Source organism: Ochotona princeps, chromosome 4, assembly GCF_030435755.1.
Source record: "Ochotona princeps isolate mOchPri1 chromosome 4, mOchPri1.hap1, whole genome shotgun sequence".
In the NCBI taxonomy this organism is placed as follows: domain Eukaryota; kingdom Metazoa; phylum Chordata; class Mammalia; order Lagomorpha; family Ochotonidae; genus Ochotona; species Ochotona princeps.
The window spans coordinates 55,619,768-55,638,211 of NC_080835.1; the positions used below are offsets into that span (position 1 = coordinate 55,619,768).

Sequence of the window (18,444 nt, forward strand, 5' to 3'; positions counted from 1 at the left end):
CTAGGCCCTTGGGTGCTGGGGTGGAGCTTGGGAAAGAGGACACAATCAGCCACTACCCTTCAGGGCTCCCGGCTGGATGTCAGCTGGGCGCGGTGTTGTAGCTCCTGCCACACATTTTCTGTGGTCTGAGGGTGTGAGTCCTTGGATCTTCCTAGACTGAAAAAATGAAATTCAGAAATCCAGATATTTATATTTTTTCCATATAAGACAACCCTGCTCATTTTTAAATTTGGCAATGAAGCAAAAATGTTATAAACTGCCGTGTGGGTCAAATAAAAAGAATGTCTGAAGTTAAATCTGGCTCAATAAGCTTTTCATTTTGGACTCCAAGAGAATAGAATTCTAGTTCAGGTGGAACAGAGGCATTCTGTGGAACTGAGCAGTGGGGACCCTGAGTCCGCCGTGGCCACCTTCACTTTGCTTCTGCGAAGCAGATGGCGGTAGATCAGAGCTTTCAGTTGAGGGAAGCAGGGAAGGGGGAGGGAGAGGCTCTCTGGGGGAAGGGGGTGTTTCTGCACCCAGTCTGGAGACACAGGGGTCCTTGGTGAGTGGGAGCTGGGGAAGCACTGAAGGAATGCACCCAGGGCCTCCAGCAAAGAAGCAAAAGACAAACAAATGCCAGGCAAGCAAAACTACCTGAATTAAGATGTATTAGATATAAGTTAAATATATAGGCATGGATATTTTTTCTCATTTTGCATAATACACATGTTGAAATGATTGTGTGTAAGAGGGGAACCCACCTTTAATATTGACAAAATAGTCCAACATTCAGGAATAAATGAAGGAGACAGACATGGGCTCATCTTGAGAAAGCCAGGCCATGTGGAAGGAGAGAAAGCATGGCAGGGACACGTGGAAAGATGCCCGTGCTCCTGGGTGGAAAACCAGCGTCATGGAAATGCCCACTGCCCAGCCCAAGAGATTTAAAACACAGTGTGATGACCTTGGGGTTAACATGGAAGAATAAACGTCCCCAAAATAGCCCCGAAAGGCATGGAAAATAGTAACAGTGCAAGGGGACTTGCCTTGCAGGTTTGAGAACAAACTCTAAAACCCGGCAGTCATGGGTCAGAGTTGTGACATAGTGTGTAAAGCTACCACCTATGGTGCCAGCATCCCTTAGGGTCACCAGTTAGAGTCCTGGCTGCTCCACTTCTGATCCAGCTCTCTGCTAATAGTCTGGGAAAAGCAGTGGAAGAGGGCCCAAGTGCTTGTGCCCCTGGACTCATGTGGGAGACATGGATGAAGTTTCAGGTTTCAGTCTAACTTAGTCCTTGCCATTATGGTCATCTGGGAAGTGAACCCAGTGGATGTAAGTCTATGACTCCGACTTTCAAAATAAATAAATACATTTTTAAAAACAATAAACAGTGTGACATCGTATGGGGTCAGTGAAATGGATCAGAGAAACTGGGAAATCCAGAAATAGATGCCAAGATCTACCATAATCTAGTAGTTCACAAAATGGACTTTTAATTATTGAATACATAATGGTGGCACAATGAAGGCAAGTACAACTTGACAATTCGGTAACTTAATAATTGAAATAATTTCATGTTACTTTATATATATATATAAATATATATAAAGTAACATGAAGAGATATATATATATATATATATATATATATATATATATATAAAGCCAGCGTTGCGGGACAGTGGGCTAGGCTACCACACAGGCATCTCTTATCAGAGATCAGAGTGCGCCAGTTCTAGTCTGGGCCACTCCGCTTCCCATCCATCTCACTGTTAAAGCTTTGGAGAAGGCAGCAAAGGATGCTCAAGGCCTTGGGACCCTGCACCCACATGGGAGGCCAGAAAGAAGCTCCTGGCTCCTCCTGGCTTTGGATCAGCTCAGCTCCAACTGTTGAGGTCATCTGCAGAGTGAAGCAGAGGATGGGAGATCACTCTGTGTCTCCTCTCTGTAACTCTGCCTCTCCAATAAAAATTAAAATAGATATTTTTTAAAATGTAAAAATGATAACAAAAATCATAAGAGAATTTAGGAGTCCATATGAACAATCCATGGAGAAACCACAAAAGCAAATGGGGGTCCCCAGGACGTGGCAGGCTAACAGACACTTCAGCAGGGTCCACAAGCAGAAGGTAGTAAAACACTGGCTATGCAAATGTGCTGCAAAGTTCAATATTAGCTGTACATGAGTTTTTATAAACTGACCAGGAATCGTTAACTCCATAGAAAAATGGGCAAAGGACAAAAGTGAACAACTCGTGGACAAACTCGTCCAGATGGCTAAGAAACAAAGGCAAGGCTGCTCCAGGCCAGCAGAAGCAAGGTGCGGTACTCAACAGCAGCGAGGGGTCTCTTCCTAGCAGGAGCAAAGCCCATGGGGAGTGCAGGGGAGGGCGTTTGTGCACACTGGGGAGATGCAGAAAGTAGACTTTATTAAAACTACACATGTCAACATGCCTTAAATAAAGCAGCAGAGCTGGCTAGATCGGAAAGCTCATTTTTAGGTGTTTGCCCCGCTCTGGCAAGAACAGGTGCATGACAGAGGACTTTAGTGTAGCATATGCACAGCTGCAAGAAAAGGTATCAAAGTGAGCTTCGTCAAGCCCCAGTAACTGCAGGGAGGCTATCTGCTGTTAGAATGAGTCACTGGGGAGATTTCTCTGCAGCATTAAAGCCAACTGCACTATAGAAAAGGGCTGCTAGCGCAAACATATATGCATTTGTATACAGTGGCCAGCTACCTTTTATTTGCATGTTTATTATTTGGGAGGCAGAGGAAGAGAGGGACAGACAGATATCTTCCATCTGCTGGTTTACTCTGCCAAAAGGCCCACAAAGGTCAAGACTGGGCCAGGCCCATCCTGGATCTGGGACCTCCATTAAGGCCAAACCACTTGCGTCATCACCCACTGCCTCTTGGCTTGTGCGAGCTGGAAGCTTCAGCTGGAAGCTACAGCCAGGTCTGCAATCGAGGTACTGTAACATGGGAGGAGGACATCTTAACCCTAGGCCAGCTGTCCAACACTGCCATGCTCAACACAGCTTAAGGATATCTGAAAAGAAGGTAAAAGGCAGCCAGGGCAATGTGAGGACCTGAGGGTAAGAAGGGACAGTGATGAACCACCCCAAAGCACTAAGCAGCAAGGGCCTTGGGAATTGGACTCTCTTACTGGCACCCCCAGGGCGCCTCTTGGGATCCCTCTCCAGCTTGCCCTTGTCCTCCTCCACCCTGTACCTCACCAGCTTTCTCCAGGGCCTCAGGCACTCCCCCCAAGGGGCTGCTTTCATGCTGAGGGGCGCAGCAGTGTGGGAGGAAAGGCTAGTGGGAGTGTTCATCCATGCATTTCTGGATTTTTCTTCCTGTTCCTTCCTTACACTGCTGGCATCCCAACTCACCACTGCACTGTGTGTGTGTTTCAGGTCTGTTTCCTTAATAAGCTGTCAGTGCCCCAAAGGCATGGTTGGGGGGGTGGGCCAGAAGGACTGCCCTGGGGCAGAGGACTTCGCACTGATTTACTCACTCTTTCATTCATTTCTCCATTTGTTCCCTTATTCATCCCAGAAACATGTGCTATCGGCATCAGCGAGTCCTGGTCTGAGTGCTCCACTTTCTAGGGTGGTTTTTCTCGGTGGTGATCATGGGGGTGTTGGGGGTGAGGCAGGATTCTGGGAATGCATCCATAGCTTGAGAATGCTCCTGGGGGGAGGAGGAGGGAAGATTCCAGAGGGCTGCAAGTTCTGAATGGCAGGTGGCTACGGTGGGTGGCTGGCAGCCGCGTCCATCCCAAGCACCCTGACATCTTCCTCCTGCTGCCAGATTTGCTCTGCTTGCAAGGGGGTTCCTTACAGGTTGGTCAGATCCAATGTCCTCACAGTGTGCCCTCACTCCTCTGGCTGGGATGGCTGCTCTCTGCTTTCACACCTCCCTCCTGGTACTGACCACTTCCTGCTCGTGCCACTACCTCCCTCCTTGCCCCCAGGCAGGGGCACCATGCAGGGGCTCTGACACACTGTATAAGGCTCAGGACCTGGAGTCCAAGCCCCCAGCGCTCTGACTCAGGTGAGGGAAGTGTATTTAGAGCAACCATAGCCCCATTTGATGGGTGGGGAGATGGTGGCCTGGAGAAGGAGCCACAGAGTGGTGATCCAGCCCCTAGCTTCTGGTCCCAGAGGCAGCTCCCTTCAGGCATTGTGGTGGGAGGTGGGGGTGGAGTGGGTTGGAGCTGGGTCCTGAGAACCAGCTGGCCAGAGAGACTTGGAGTTCAGATGGCCAAGTTCAGGGAAAGCACAGCTGGGGTGCAGCCAAGGTATTTATTATGCTTGGTTTCCAGCTCCAAACAGAGCTGATGGATGGAGCTGCAGCGGTTTCTATAAACAGCTCAGGCCCCGCCCCTCCAGCCCTGCTTCTTAACTCTGTTTCCAGTGATAGGCAATGGAGTAATGGGTGGGGAGAGGACCAAATCAAGGAAGGAGAGAAGGATGGGGTAGGAGGAAGATGAGCTGCGGTCCTACTGGCCCAGGGTGACTTGAGGGAAGGGGAGGGTGGTCAGAGTGGGTTCTTTGTCACTCCTGTGGTTCCTGCTTCCCCCCACAGCTCTGGAGCTCTGTATCCCCTGAGGCTGTCTGGGAAGCCACAGTACCCTGTTTTCTGGCATGATCTGTGGCCACCTGAGTTGGCTACAGGCCCTGGGGACACACAAGCTCTGAGTAGGACAACCCCCACTCTCACACCTGTTCACTGCCCCCTGCCCTGCACCATCTCCTCCCCATCTAGGAGCTCTTGGACTGGTACCAGATCTGTGGCCAAGAGGGGCACTGACCACTGTGAGCAGCTGGAGGGAAATCCAGAAGGCCCTCTCCCTACCCTTCCCTAGGAGGTGCTGTGGGAAGAGACTGGAGGAGTGGGGTTTGCAGGTGGTCCAAGGAGGTGAGACACTTCAGGTCAGCATGTAGAGAGACGTTGGGAGGCAGTGCTGGCTTCAGAGGGACAGACCTGGGTTCAGGTCTCAGCTCTGGGGACCAGTACTATGGCAAAACCATGGCCTAAAGCGCTGGCATCTCACATGAGCACTGGTTCGAGTCCCAGCTGCTCCACTTCTGATCCAGCTCCCTGCTTATGGCCTGGAGAAAGCAGTAGAGGATGGTCTAAGTGCTTGGATTCCTGCACCCGTGTGGAAGACCCAGAAGCTCCTGGCACCCAGCTTCAGATCAGCCCAGCTCTGATTACTGAGACCACTTGGGGAGTAAACCAGCAGTTGGAGAACCTCTTTTTTTCTCTAACTTTGTCTCTCAAATTAAAAAAAAAAAAAAGTGCATCAGCTCCAAAGTCCATTTCTCTGAACTGAAGACTGAGACAAGGAAAGTCTTTACATAACCGTGCACCCCAAGGGCCGGGTCAAGATCAGCTCAGAGCATACAGAAAGGCGACAAGGATGGGACTCAGGCAGCATGAGCTGCTGAAGACTGGCACAGAGGGAGTGGATGTTGCAGCCATGGGCCTAGTACCCAACATGCCCAGCTGCCCCCTCACCATTGGTGACTGAAGCCTGCAGTGGCCTCCCTACTCCCCTGGAACTTGCTGTGAGCTCAAGCAGCTGGATGCTCCCATGACCTAGTTGGCAGCTGTGTCCCTGTTTCCCTGAAAACAGGAATTTCAGCCTGGTTGGGGGTCTTGGCCAGGTGAGCAAACTCCCCTGTTTGCCAGGAAAAGAGGCCAGGGTCCAAGTGGGCTCTGGGATAGCCCAGAGACTCGAGGCCTGCGGGAGTCTCAGTCTGTGTAATCACCCACGCTGACCCCATGTCACAAGAGGATGGGGCAGAGACTGTGAATAGGGGCTGTAATTGGGGAGGTCAAGGTCAGGGAAGCAGGTCTGGGCCTGAGCAGGCACCGGGCTCTTGTTGCACACTTAGCCAGGCTCTGCAGCCCCACTGCCTTGCTCCCTTCACAGCAGGCCCTCAACCTTGGGCTTGAGCGCTCGAGAGGAGAGTGATGGAGTGGCCACACAGCGAGACCCTGGCAGACCTGCTTGCTTCCCAGGGTCCAGGCCTCTGCTATCATCCTCTGTGGGACAGAACAAAGACAGCACACACAGCAGCAGGTAGCCTGCAGGGGAGGGGACTGTGTGTGTGCATGGGGTTGCAGAGGCTAAGGGGCCTGGGCAGTTGGGGACACTGCTGAGGGAAGCTGCCTGGGAACTGCAGAGCGAAGGGCATGTGGCTTCGGGATCATGCCAGGCTTTTGGTAAGTGGGCAGGACTTGAGGCCTGCTGGAGTCTGGGAGAAAGATGTGACTGGATGAGGGCAGGGACAGGGGGAGGACCCCAGGAGGGCGCAGTGTGCCTCTGAGAATGGAGGAGAGGGGCCAGTCGTGGCCTGAACGGAAGGGTGGCAGCAGCAGATGGGGACACGTGGGGGCCATGGCTTTCCCAGAATAGGGGGCTAGGAAAGGGTGGGCCAGTATGAGGGCAGGTCAATGATGGTGGTGGAGGCCCCCAAGGTCCAGGCCATGAGATCTGAGAGATAAGAGAAGTTGAGACAGGCAGGGTTTCCATGCGCGGGGGAGGGGTTGGCAGACCGCAGGTTCTCCAAAAATCACTTTTTAATACATTCAGACTCATGACACAAAGAGCAGGTCCCACAGGCGGGGTTGTGGCCCGGCCCCCAGGGGGAGACAGACAGCAGCACCATGTAGTGTTTTCAAGGTCAGATACAGGCGCCTTCTCTCTGAACCTGGCATAGTGTTGTGTGCAACAGTGCCCATGACTGTGGTCTCCTCATCAGGACCCAGGCAGGACATCAGGCTCTGTCCATGACAGAGACCTCAGTTCTCCCAGCTGTACATTGGGGCGCAGAGGAGGCATTTTTATTTCCTCACCCATCACTGAGCACCTGTCAGGGTCCCAACAGGGGCCAGGCAGGGGCTTGAGGAGGAGGAGGGGGACGGCATGGGCTGCTGGGCCTAGTGCTCCCCTTCTTCACAGACGGCCCCTGATTCCCCAGCAGGGAGAACTGGGATTATCTGCATGGGCTTTTTCTAGAGGGGAAAATAAACCCTGCAGGGTTAGCAACAGAGCCACTCCCACCCTTGTGAAGCCTGTTTTCCTTTCTGTGCAGTGGGGAATTTGGACTGATGAGTAGCAATCCCCGCACGCAGCTCAGTGGAGGGACAGGAAAGGACATTAGGCCGGGGCAAGAAGAGGAAGAATCCACACCAGCCTTCAAGGGAGGGAGAGGGGAAACTGAGGCAGTGAAGGAAGACAGGGCATGGACAGCACAGGTGTTTGGGCCCTGTTGGGGTACCATAGGCCACTTTCCGTGCTCCCAGCAGCCTCCAGCCCTTGCAGTAACCAAGTTTGGGTTGCAGGGACAGAAAGAGGGACCCGAGGCTCAGCTCCCCGGAGCTCAGCTGGGGGATACAGTGGGGGGATCTTGGTAGCCTGAGCTTCCTCTTCAATGAGATGAGGATGAATACCTCTGTCCCTGAGGCTGGCAGGCCCAGGCTTCCAAGGTGGGCATGAAGCAGCGGCAGCCAGCAGCCAGAGTAGGGCCAGAATGAAGAGGGGAACCCACGGGCCTTGGGGATGGGGCGTGCACCTGGAGAGTGTGTGGGGTGGGGGTGACAGCAGGAAGGGAATGACCAGGGGGCTTGGCCAAGCCCAGGGGGGTGCCAGCTCTAAAGCAGACCCTGTGGGAGCTGCCACAGCTCCTGGCCTCCCAGCCCTGGATCCAGGACCAACTCCCAGGGCTCCAGTTCTGCATTTGCCAGAGGCTAAGAGTCATTATCAGCAGATGTGACAAACAGTATACCAGGAAATATGTCGTGCATACCCTCCTGGCTCCCTTGTCTGGGCACAGCACCAGCCCTGGGGTGGCAGGGCATGGTGGCAGTGGGGGAATGCAGCAGAGCCATGGTCGCACAGCCGTGTTCCCCTCCCAGAGGAGCCTGGAGGACACAGACATGTTTTCCTGATGTCCTCAGTGCCTGGAGCAGAGTGTGGGAGGACGCGGGTGCTTGCTGAAGATGTGTGGATCTGAGGGGTCAGCTTTATTCTCAGTCACCCCTGACCGCCCACCTTCTGGCATGCCAAGCTGAACCCTATGTGTATCATGGGCTGACACAGTGGGTCCTAAGGAAAGGAGCACAGGGTGGGGGTCAGATATCAGGGTCCTTGCACTTCAGCCTCCCTTTGGGACCTGGAGTCAGTCCCCCCGAGCTCCTAGGCTCCCCTACCCATTGGTCTGGAAGGTTCTCGGGCTTCCCTAGGCTTTGTATTGTTGGTGAAACTTCTGCCTACGCATGCAGCAGCAGGTGGCCAGCGTGGTGAGCAGGACAGCGGAAACCAGTGTGAAGGTGAGGAGGAGGATGAGGTTGACATTCTTGAGCCCTCCCTTCTCACAGTCCTCGGGACGCACATGGCTCAGGGACACTTCCTCCTGGGAGCCAAAGCGGCAGGTGAGGCCCCGTGTGGCATCAACGTCCACACGGCCACGGTGCAGCTGGGCGGCCAGCCAGCCGTTGCCACAGCAGCTGAGTGGGTTGCCCTGTAGGTACAGGCGCCGCAGGCTGGTCTCCAGGCCACCCATGGCACTGCCCGGCAGGAGGCTGAAGCTGTTGTTCCTCAGGTCCAGCACCTCCAGCGAAACAGCTTGTGTCCAGGCAGGCAGGTGGCTGAGACGGTTCCCGGCCAGATTCAGTCGCTTGAGGCAGCTGAAGCAGGGCAGGTCCACCTGCAGGATGGCCAGCTCATTGCCCTGCAATGCCAGGACCTCCAAGGAAGCCTCGAGGCCTGCCAGGGCCCCTGTGGCCACCTCCAGCCCAGGGTTGGCAGACAGGTCCAGCTCCGTGAGCGGAGTGCGCAGGAAGGCCCCCGCCCTGAGCACCTCCATTCCGTTATCCACCAGGTTCAGCACGCGTAGGGAGGAGAGGCCGGAGAAGCCCACACAGCCCAGGGGTGTGGGCTCCCCTGTTCCCCCGCAAGGGCTGACCCGGTTACCTTGCAGGTTGAGCCTCTGCAAGCTGGCCAAGCCGGTAAAGGTGTGTGGAGACAGGTCCCGCAGGGCATTGTCCTGCAGCAGCAGCGTCCGCAGGGAGCCCAGGGCCATGGTGCCCAGCTGCAGTGCCTGCAGTGCATTGTGACTGAGGTCCAGGAGCACCAGGCAGGGCAGGGCACCCGCGTGTTGCGCCTCGAAAGCCCGCAGGCAGTTGCGGCTGAGGTTGAGGAAGCGTAGGGAAGTCAGGTGCTCCAGGAAGGAGAGGGGCACCAGCTCGATCTCATTGTAGCTCAGATCCAGATTCAGGAGCTGGGAGAGGGGCTGGCTGCTAGTGTTCCAGCTGCCACCGCTGCTGGGAGCTTCCAGGGGCCGGGAGGGTACTGTCACAGGGCCTGGGCCATCACCTTCCTCGCCACCTTGGGGCGAGCTTGCAGGGAACCGGATGAGGTTGTTGGACATGTTCAGGTAGATGAGTCTGGGGAGCGCGGCCAGGTCAGGCAGTTGGAGCAGCCTGTTCTCGCGCAGGTCCAGCCAGGCAAGCTGGTACTCGGCCGGGGGCTGAGTGGCTGCCGTCTGGAAGACCTCGATGCTGTTACAGCTCAGGTCCAGCACCCGCAGCTGCTGCAGGCTGAAGTCAGAGATGCAGGTGAGGGAATTCCTGGAGAGATTGAGGTGGGTCAGGCGGGGCAGGGCCTCGAAGGCACCATCCTCGATGTCCATCAGCACGTTGCTGTGAAGGTCCAGGTGCTCCAGTGCTGGCAGCCCTCGGAAGGTGTGGCGGCCCAAGTGCGTGAGGCTGTTCTCAGCCAGCGAGAGGCTACGCAAGCGCGGTGCCTCACCCAGCAGCTGCTCTAGTAGGTCGCTGTACAGGCTGTTCCCAGACAGGTCGAGGGAAGTCACGTGCGGCAGGGGACTCAGGCTCCCGGTGGTGTTGAGTGTGGTGCCTGCCGCCAGGCGGTTGTGAGCCAGGTTGAGGTGCTCCAGCTGGGGAAGGGCCTGGAAGACGCCGGGCTGCAGAAAGCTGATCTCGTTGGCGCTCAGGTCCAGATGACGGAGCTCCTTGTAGAGGCCCAGGGGCGAGACCAGGACACTCTGCAGCTGGTTTGCAGACAGGTCGAGGGCCTGGATGTCAGACTGCACCAGGGCAGGTACCTGCAGCAGGCCCAGGTTCTGGCACAAGGCCTCATTGGCCACCTGCAGAGGGAGAGCAGCTGTCGTTAGTGGGAGTAGCGGGACTGTGTCTCCAGGGGTGATTATGCTGCTCCTGTGCAGTCCTGGCTGCCTGCTGGACTCTCCTTTACCACGACCCAGCCCCTGCTCCTGGTTCTGGCCCCTGGCACTGTGCTGGGCAGAGAGTGGGCCTCAGTAAGGGTCTGATGAGTGGATGGATGCAGAGATGATGGACAGAGGTAAGGACAAACTGACAGAGAAAAACCCCCAATGGCAACCCCAGGTTATAGGACACAGAGCCATGCATCACCCAGAGTGACACAGAAGGTAGTGACAGCACACAGAGATGGGCTCTTAGTGGCACATTCTGGTCCCTTCTGTGGGTCCTGATGGTCCCATGGCTGACATGAGGCTGGTAATGGTGCTGGAAGGCATTTCCAGAGGAGTAATTAAATCTGTACTCTGGGGCCCAGCGGCATGGCCTAGCGGTTAAAGTCCTCGCCTTGAACGCACCGGGATCCCATATGGACGCCAGTTCTAATCCCAGCAGCTCCACTTCCCATCCCTGCTTGTGGCCTGGGAAAGCAGTGGAGGATGGCCCCAAGGCTTTGGGACCCTGCACCCGCGTGGGAAACCAGGAAGAGGTTCCTGGTTCCCGGCTTCGGTTAGGCGAAGTACCGGCCGTGCGCTCACTTGGGGAGTGAATCATCGGACAGAAGATCTTCCTTTCTCTCTCTCCTCCTCTCTGTATGTCTGACTTTGTAATAAAAATAGATAAATCTTTAAAAAAAAATCTGCACTCTGGTCATCAGTTCTCTTGGTCTCCTTCCCTGGGATCCCACAGTGAGTCACCTGCCTGTGGAGTAGAAGCCTGGAACCAGCTCTGCAGAGGCGGCCCCTGGAGGTGGAAGGATGGGCAGGGAACAGGGAAAGATGACCGGGGGGTGGGGGGGGGGGCAACTCGCATTCTTTGGTACATGATTGTGAGTTTGCCTGTGACCTTCATGGAGTCATATTGCCACTTTGGTGCCACAGTAAGCGAATGGTTCCACCTGCCCCAGCTCCCACTCCCATATCTTCCTTCTACTGCAGCAGCCGGACAGCCCACCCATCTGATCTGATCGCTCAGAGAGGACCCAGAGACCCCCAGCCCGTGAGAGCTGACAGGTACTCATCCCCAGGTCTGTAACAACCAAAACCCTCACTCTCATCTTCCTGCGACTGGATGCTTTGTGCAAAGGTGGGGCTTTCTTCCAGCTCCCTGGGCCCCAGCAGAGAGGGTCAGCCTGCCATAGCCCCTCTCACCTGCTCCTGCTCCATCTCCACACCCTGTTCACCCTCTACCTGCTAAATGCCTACAAACAGCTGAAGTTCCACTCTGAGTCTGCTGTGCTCCTGAAACACTCCAGGGAAACTCCCAGGACCCTCAACGGGCATTGAAGGCTATCTGTGGTCCTTATGGACCTGCACCCTCCCCACTCACCCTCCCCCATCCACCTGCCCCCACTTGACCACTGCCCATCACATCCTCCCCCATCCACCTCTGGACCTCTTTTCTACGCTGGTTAGGCCACACCCACCAGACCTGAGTCACACACTCATCTCGCTGATCTGCAGAGTCTTCTCCACCAGGAACCCTTTCTGACTGCTTCTCCTCTCACAGCTTTATCTTCCTGCCCTGTGACTGCGGTAGTGGTAGGGAACCTGCTAGACAGTGAGATCACCTTGAACAGAACTGGCTTGGCTGATGTGGCTACCTTGGACTTGGCCCACAGGATATAGGCAAAGGATGCTGCTGCCCACCCCCGGGCATCTGTGTGTGATGCCATCCAGCCTGCGGATGGGGCCTGCTCTCTTCAGGAGGGGTGACTTCACGGAGACTCAGGAAGACCCTTGCAGTTGGGCACCCAGCCCAGCCATCTTGTCCATCCAGGCTCCTTCTTCCCTCTCCAACCCCTCACTGGGACCATCAGGCAGAGATTCCTCGTCACCACCCTCAGCCCCCAGGGACACCCTGACTTAGAGAAGAGTCTGTACCAGAGATGCAGTGACCATCCCTGTTGCCAAACACCAGCTCTGTGCCAGGCTGACCTCATCTCCACGTCATTGCATGCTCTAAGGCTGCAGTGGAGGCTGAGGCTGCCAAAGCCACAGGCTTCACGCTCTGAGCTTGGAACTCCTGCAGGCAATTTCCTTTCCCCAAGGGGCAGGTGAAGTGGGTTCCACCTCCAGGGCCTCCCAGCTGGTCAGCACCTGAAAACTACCCAAGGCACTGCCCACACAGCAGCCAGGTAGGCTACCTACACACCCAGTATCTCCAGGCACCAGCTCCTGAGCACTGGAGCCAGAAGGACGGAAGCACTGAAGGACCCAGGATTACTTCCTTCCAGGGCCAGAGACTTGTTGGTCCCCCAGGCCTGCTGGGATGGAACCTGAAGGCCAGGGCCCCGCCCCGCCCTCAGCTCCCAGCCCTGGCTGGTTTGGTGGGAAGGCAGCCAGGGGAACTGTCCACAGCAGAGCCCAGGGCACTGGCTGGTTCTTTGGGCTGTCAGGACATGCCAGCATTCTAGCTGCTTCCTTCTCAGCAGGGGGCAGGACCTGTCACCCATGCCCTTTCACACCTGCATCTGGGAGACAGGTTGGAAACGAGGTGCCAAGCAGTGGGCAGCACAATGGCCGGCTGGGTTCAAATCTTGACTCTGTCCCCTTCTCCCTGGGAACTCTGCTCAGGCCCTGCTGTCTTACATCACAGATGCCACAGCTCAGCCCACCGGCCCTCTGCCAGCACCTCTCTGAGCAGGACCCCCCCAAGGCAGAGGATGAGTCTGTGTTTGCTGGCATCTGGTATCTGAGACTCCCTGAAGGCCTCTGAGAGCAGCAAGGGTGATGCCATGAGTGGGCACACACAAGCCTCGCCACCATCCTGTGTCAAGTGAGCACTGCTGCAGGGCCTGTGCCCTCCACCTGCCCATGCCCGCCTTGACTTCCCCAACTGCTAGCCTTGCCCATGGACCTGGATGTGTTTCTCCTCCCCTGCCATCCCAGGCTCACAGCAACTTCGGGACTCCTCTCTCTGGCTCGGGGCAGGAACAAGAAGCAAATGTGACTCAAATCTGGTCCTTAGCAGGTGAGGCAGGTGCACACACCAACCATCCCCAGCAGCTCAGGCATGTGCTTGGAGTGGATGAGGAGGGCAGCTGGGGGACTGCAGAAACACAGGGGAGAAAGCATTCTCTGGGAAGGGCCAGGGGTGCTTCGTGGAGGAAGCAACATTTAACCTAGGTGGTCATAGGTGAGCAGCATATCAGCAGGCAGGCCCAAGTCAAGTTACTCAGCTAAGGAACAGGTTTTTTCCCCGGGAGGGATCAGTCCAGAGCAGCCCCTCCCAGCTGGTTCACCCTTCATTCTCCCAGCTAGACCAACTGCCCTGCAGAGAAAGCTTAGGCACCCTACTGTGCCCAGCTGAGTGACCTTGGAGGCGTCTAACCTGAGGTTCAGCTTCCTCCTCCAGAGTATGGGGACCATGGTTTTTACCTGGCAGCACTGGTGGGCAGAAACACCTGCCGCATTCTAGCAGGTGCTTGCTAAATGCAGGCAGGCTACATTCACTCTCTTGCAATGCATCTAAGCTCCGGCCTCTGGGGCTGGGGTGGGAGGGACCCAGGGTGATAGGGACCGCAGGTGGCCTTTTCCCTGCTGGGGCAGAACTTACCATCTTACAGGGCATCTTGAGTCGCTGCTGGGAGGTGGCCAGGCCTGGGGTGAGCACGGTCAGCAGCAGCAGGATCTGGGGGCTCATGGCTCTGCGTAGGGGACAGGGAGGAAAAAGGGCACGGTCAGCCATTAGCTCCTTCCCACGGCACCCCCACTGTCCCACCCTGCCTGCACCTGCCCTCGGACCCTGGGTCCCAGTTGGGAGTGAAGCAGGGGCCACAGTGGCTGCTCATAAAGTGATTCTGACCTCGGGTCCTGGGGATTTGGGCCATACCTAGGAGAGGTGGGTTCTGGAGCAGGGTGTGGCTTGGTCACATGTGGGTTTTCAAGAGTGAGGAGAGGGTGCACAGGAGGCACAGGGGCCCTGTGGGCTGCCCCGGGCCACACAGGAGGCAGGGAGGCAGGCTCTGATTCAGCTTTCACCCCAGGGTCACAAACAGGTTTCCCGTGCCAGCTCCTCAGGCCCCACGTGCAGCTCTGTCCCTCTGGGCCCCGGCCCCTCCCTCCCCATGTTATTCTGCCCGTTTCTTTTGATTCTCCAAGTCTCCAGTCCTTGCCATTGTTCCCTGGGCAGGAAGTCTGCCAGGAGGCCAGCCCTGCCCCAGCAGCACTACTGCTGGCTTCCCTAGCAGCGCCCGGGGCCCTGCACTTTCACTGAAGCCATGGGCTGTGCAGCAGGGCAGGAAGGTGGCCACACTCAGGTCTAAGGAGCTGGCCCTTCCTGCCAAGGCAGCCAGAGTCAGGGCCGGGTGGCAGGGGCAGAATGAGGGGATAACAGAGTCCTCTCCCTGCAGGGTGGATCTAGGTGCTGCTGTGGGGCTGGGGGAGGCGGGGCTCACCCCTCAGTGAGCACCCTAGCTGAGCACCAGGCGTGCACAAGCCAATCCATCCATCTCATTTAGTCAGTCCTGTATGGAATGACTCATCTTTGGCTACGTACTGGGACTGAGGCGTGCACGTGAATACACACACACACGCTCAGCAGTGACCAAAATCTGTATGGGGAGGTCTACCAAAGAAGGACTCCCGAAGCCCTCCTGGAACGAGCACTGGACTCAGATCTGCTCCATCTGACCCCTCCTCCGGACCTGCCCCATGACCCTGCGTCAGCCACTGCTGCACCACTCAGCACCTCAGCTTCCTTCTCTGAGGTCAGCAACACCCACAGCAAGCCACGTTGAGGTGCGAATGAGATGTGTGCTCTGCAAGAGCCACCTGGGAGTCCCCATGCCCTGGGCGCTCCTCTGCACACTGGACATTCACTCACAGTGGCTGGATGACTGAGTTCTGTTATCACTACTCCCATTTCACGGAAGGGAAAAATGAGGTTCAGGGTTGGGTAGTTTGGGGACTTAAGCAACCTGCCCACAGTCATACAGATAACCAGCAGCAGGCCAAGCCAGTCTGGCTCCTCTAGCAGCGACATTATCAGCCTCACCTAGTAGGTGCTCCAAGAACACATGCTGCATTGGGATTTTGTGAGAGGCTTTGGGAGGGATGTAACTGTGATCAACCACTAAGTGGTGAACTTGGCTCCAAGTGAATGCCACTCCAGGGTCCTCTCCTGCTTGGACTCGTGAGCGCCACCCCTAGCTGCATCCTCAGCTGCCCCCCATGACCACGCTCCTCTGCCTGTTCGGAGACCCTGAGCTGCTCTTACACAGCACGCTGCAGGGCAAGCTCCCCTGCCTGCCTGTTCTCCCCAGCCTCCTCTCTCTCACCATCTTCTCCCTCTGCTTTGGAGTCACTTCCTTAGAGGAGCCTCTTTGGGTCCCTAGGTATGGGCCACATCCTGGGGCCCTCTGAGTTTCCATTGGGTACATCGCCATGTGTTCCCAGTGCCCACTACTCTGAGACCCAGAGTCCAGGGCCAGGCAAGAAGTGACAGTCTCAATGACATGGTGACAGAGGTCCTCCTCAACCCTCCCTCCCCTCTGTGCCACATCCCTCTTTGCTATCAGCAGGTCTGACCCCAAGTCTGCCCAGCTCACTCCCCCATCATTGTGCACAAGGAGCTGCCTCCCAGGCCCTGGCAGCCTGGTTATGTCCAACAACCCCTTATCGGGAGCAGCCAGAGTGGCAGTTAGAAGTCACTCATCACGACCCCGCTGTTGGGAGATTTTCAGGGAGGGTTGTCTCTCTGTCACTGTTTCCCTCCCAGCAAATCCCAGACACAGCCAGGTCCACTCCTGCCTCTGCGCCTTGCCCTGCTGTTCCCCAGGACCTGGAATGCTCTTCCTCCACCCCTTGCAGCAGTCACTTCCTGATCACTCATTTTTGATCCCAAGGCCAACTGGGCAGGTGTTGCTTACAGTGGCAGTGTCTGGGAGGCAGAGCAAGGTAGAATCCACTCAGCGCATAGGGCGGGGCTGGGGTTCAGCTCCGAGCCTGAAGGCACAGCCACCACTCAGGGGCCACCACCTCCTCCCTCTCTGTCCATACCCACCCCCAGGCGGGCCTGTTCTCGTAGTTCACAGGGTCCCCCACAATGAGTGGTCCCCGAGGGGTCTGGGTCACTTGAACCCAGGCTCATGGGTAAACCCCATCACTCAGGCTCTGCAGGCTACCCCAGCCACAATGATGACAGATGGAGAGTGGCCACGGAGGTGGTGGTGATGATAGTGATGTGATGACCACAAGGGGTGAACGCCTCGGGGTGAGGTGTGTTGAGGAGGGAGACCCAGGAAGGAAAGGAACGGGTCATCTGAGGACTGACTCAGAGCCATGGCAAAGGATATCCGGGAGAAAGAGGCAGAGGGGAGGGACAGGAGCCCACCTCCCTAGGTAAGGGTGTCAGACACTCTTCCCAGCATGTGACCTTTACCATCCAATGCCACCCAACCAGGGAAGCCACTGCTCCCATCTCCCAGCCCAGGAGAGGGAGGCTGAGCAAGGTAGGCTGCCCCTAGGGGTTGCAGGCTCCATAAGCGTTTTGGAGCTGGCTTGGGGTTTGCCCAGGTGTTCACAACCCCTGGCCCCCAGGCTGTTTTCTCCAGTCCCCCTGGGAGAACCCTGCACCCCTCTGGCGCAGGAGAACAGGAGCTGGAAAGAGGTGACTTACCCGAAGTCACGCAGGCAGCCCGAAGAAGGGGCTCTGTGGCAGAATCCCGCCCCTCTGCCTGGTTCCTCATCTGACGCGGCCAAGGCCCTCCACACACGCACACACAGGAGTGCGCGCGCGCGCGCACACACACACACACACACAGAGGTATCCACTGCTGAGGCTCTCCCAGGCCCGCGGGAGGGGCGGGGCGGGGGTCCCAGGAGGCCTGCTGCCCTGGGCAGTGAATCAGCGAGGCCAACCGGCTCCAGAGACACGTGCGCCCCATGGGGAATTAGACCTTAACCTAGAGGAATGCGGCAGCCACGGCGGAATTCCAGGCTTCTGGGGTGGAAGAATGGCGGGGGTCCCTCCCGCTTCTGCACCCGCAAGGAAGGGGCGCCCCAAAGCCCTGGTCCCGCAGTGGGACCGCCCCACCTCGGCACAGATGCGCACGAGCCACGGGGAATGAGCCCAGCCGGCCTCGAGCGCAGAGGCTGCGGGAGACCTCAATTCAAATCCGGGTGTGCTTTCGACCAGCGGGGTGTTCCCAGGGCAGCCCCGGAGCCTTCAGCCTCGGTCTGCCCAGCTGTCAAATGGGCATACCACCGACCTCAGCTTTAGACGAGAAAAACAACCGCCCCAGGCGTTCCGGTGGAAAGGACAAGGGAGGGTCCTGCTCCGCTCCGCTCGGCGTGCGCCCCGAGGAGCAAGCCCCGTCCCCCGCGCGGGACAGCGCTCCCCGGGGACCCCGGGCAGCTTTTACCTGGGCTCAGCGCGTCCGGCGCTCCGCTGGCTGGCCGCCCCGGCGCATCGTGCGCACACCTGCCCCGGTCCCGCCCGGCGCCAGGCCCCGGGTCCCGGCCCGAGGAGGCGCACGGCCGCTCCGCTGCCCCACGGGAGCCGACCCGCGAGGGGGCCTGCCCGGCGCCCATTTAAAGCCCGCGAGCGCCGGCCCGCCCCCGCCCCCTCGGCGCCGCCGCGCGGTCCTAGCGCCCTGCAGCCCTCCCGGGACGCGGCGTCGGGGCGGTGTGGGGGTGGGGACCGAGGCGTCTCCACCCCCGCGGGCAGGGCCGGGAGGCCGGCGCGGAGCTGGAGTCGCCAACACGCGCCGAGGCAGCGAGGGCGGCGCGGGCAACCGCAGGTGCCGAGCGCCCGAGGCCCCCCGAGGGTCCCTTGGCCCGGGTGGCTCCACTGGCCGCTGGTCCGCGAAGGAAATCCGGCCTGGCCCCCGTTTCCCAGCTGTCGGCGCCGCCCGGGGCAAGCGGGAGGGCCAGCGGGCGGGCAGAGGAAGGAAGTGACCCGCACGGCCCATCGGGGCGGCCGCGGAGGGGGTGTCCCGCACGCAGGACGCCGCGCGGCCCGGCGGTCACTCGGCTCGCTGGACTGAACTCTGGATTCCTCCTCCCTCCGCTCCTGGACTGGGTCAGCATCCGCTGCTGTCAGGTGGCTGAGCTGTGGCTGTGTGAGGGACAGGGTGAATCCATCAAAACCCAGCGTGTGAGACAGCAGACTGGAGTGGGGTGGAAGGAGAAGGGCTCGCTGGCAAC

The 18,444-nt window shown here is 57.7% G+C and overlaps 1 protein-coding gene across 1 annotated transcript; it reads right to left on the reverse strand.

Moving 5' to 3' along the window:
* Positions 1-7,478: 7,478 nt before the first annotated feature.
* On the reverse strand, positions 7,479-18,156 carry LRRC32 (leucine rich repeat containing 32). Its single transcript, XM_004589867.2, has 3 exons — positions 17,661-18,156; positions 13,853-13,943; positions 7,479-10,164 (listed from the first exon to the last, which is right to left on the reverse strand). The coding sequence occupies exons 2-3, from the start codon at positions 13,937-13,939 to the stop codon at positions 8,239-8,241; spliced, it is 2,013 nt and encodes a 670-aa protein (XP_004589924.2). The 5' UTR covers positions 13,940-13,943; positions 17,661-18,156; the 3' UTR covers positions 7,479-8,238.
* Between the last annotated feature and the right edge of the window lie 288 nt (positions 18,157-18,444).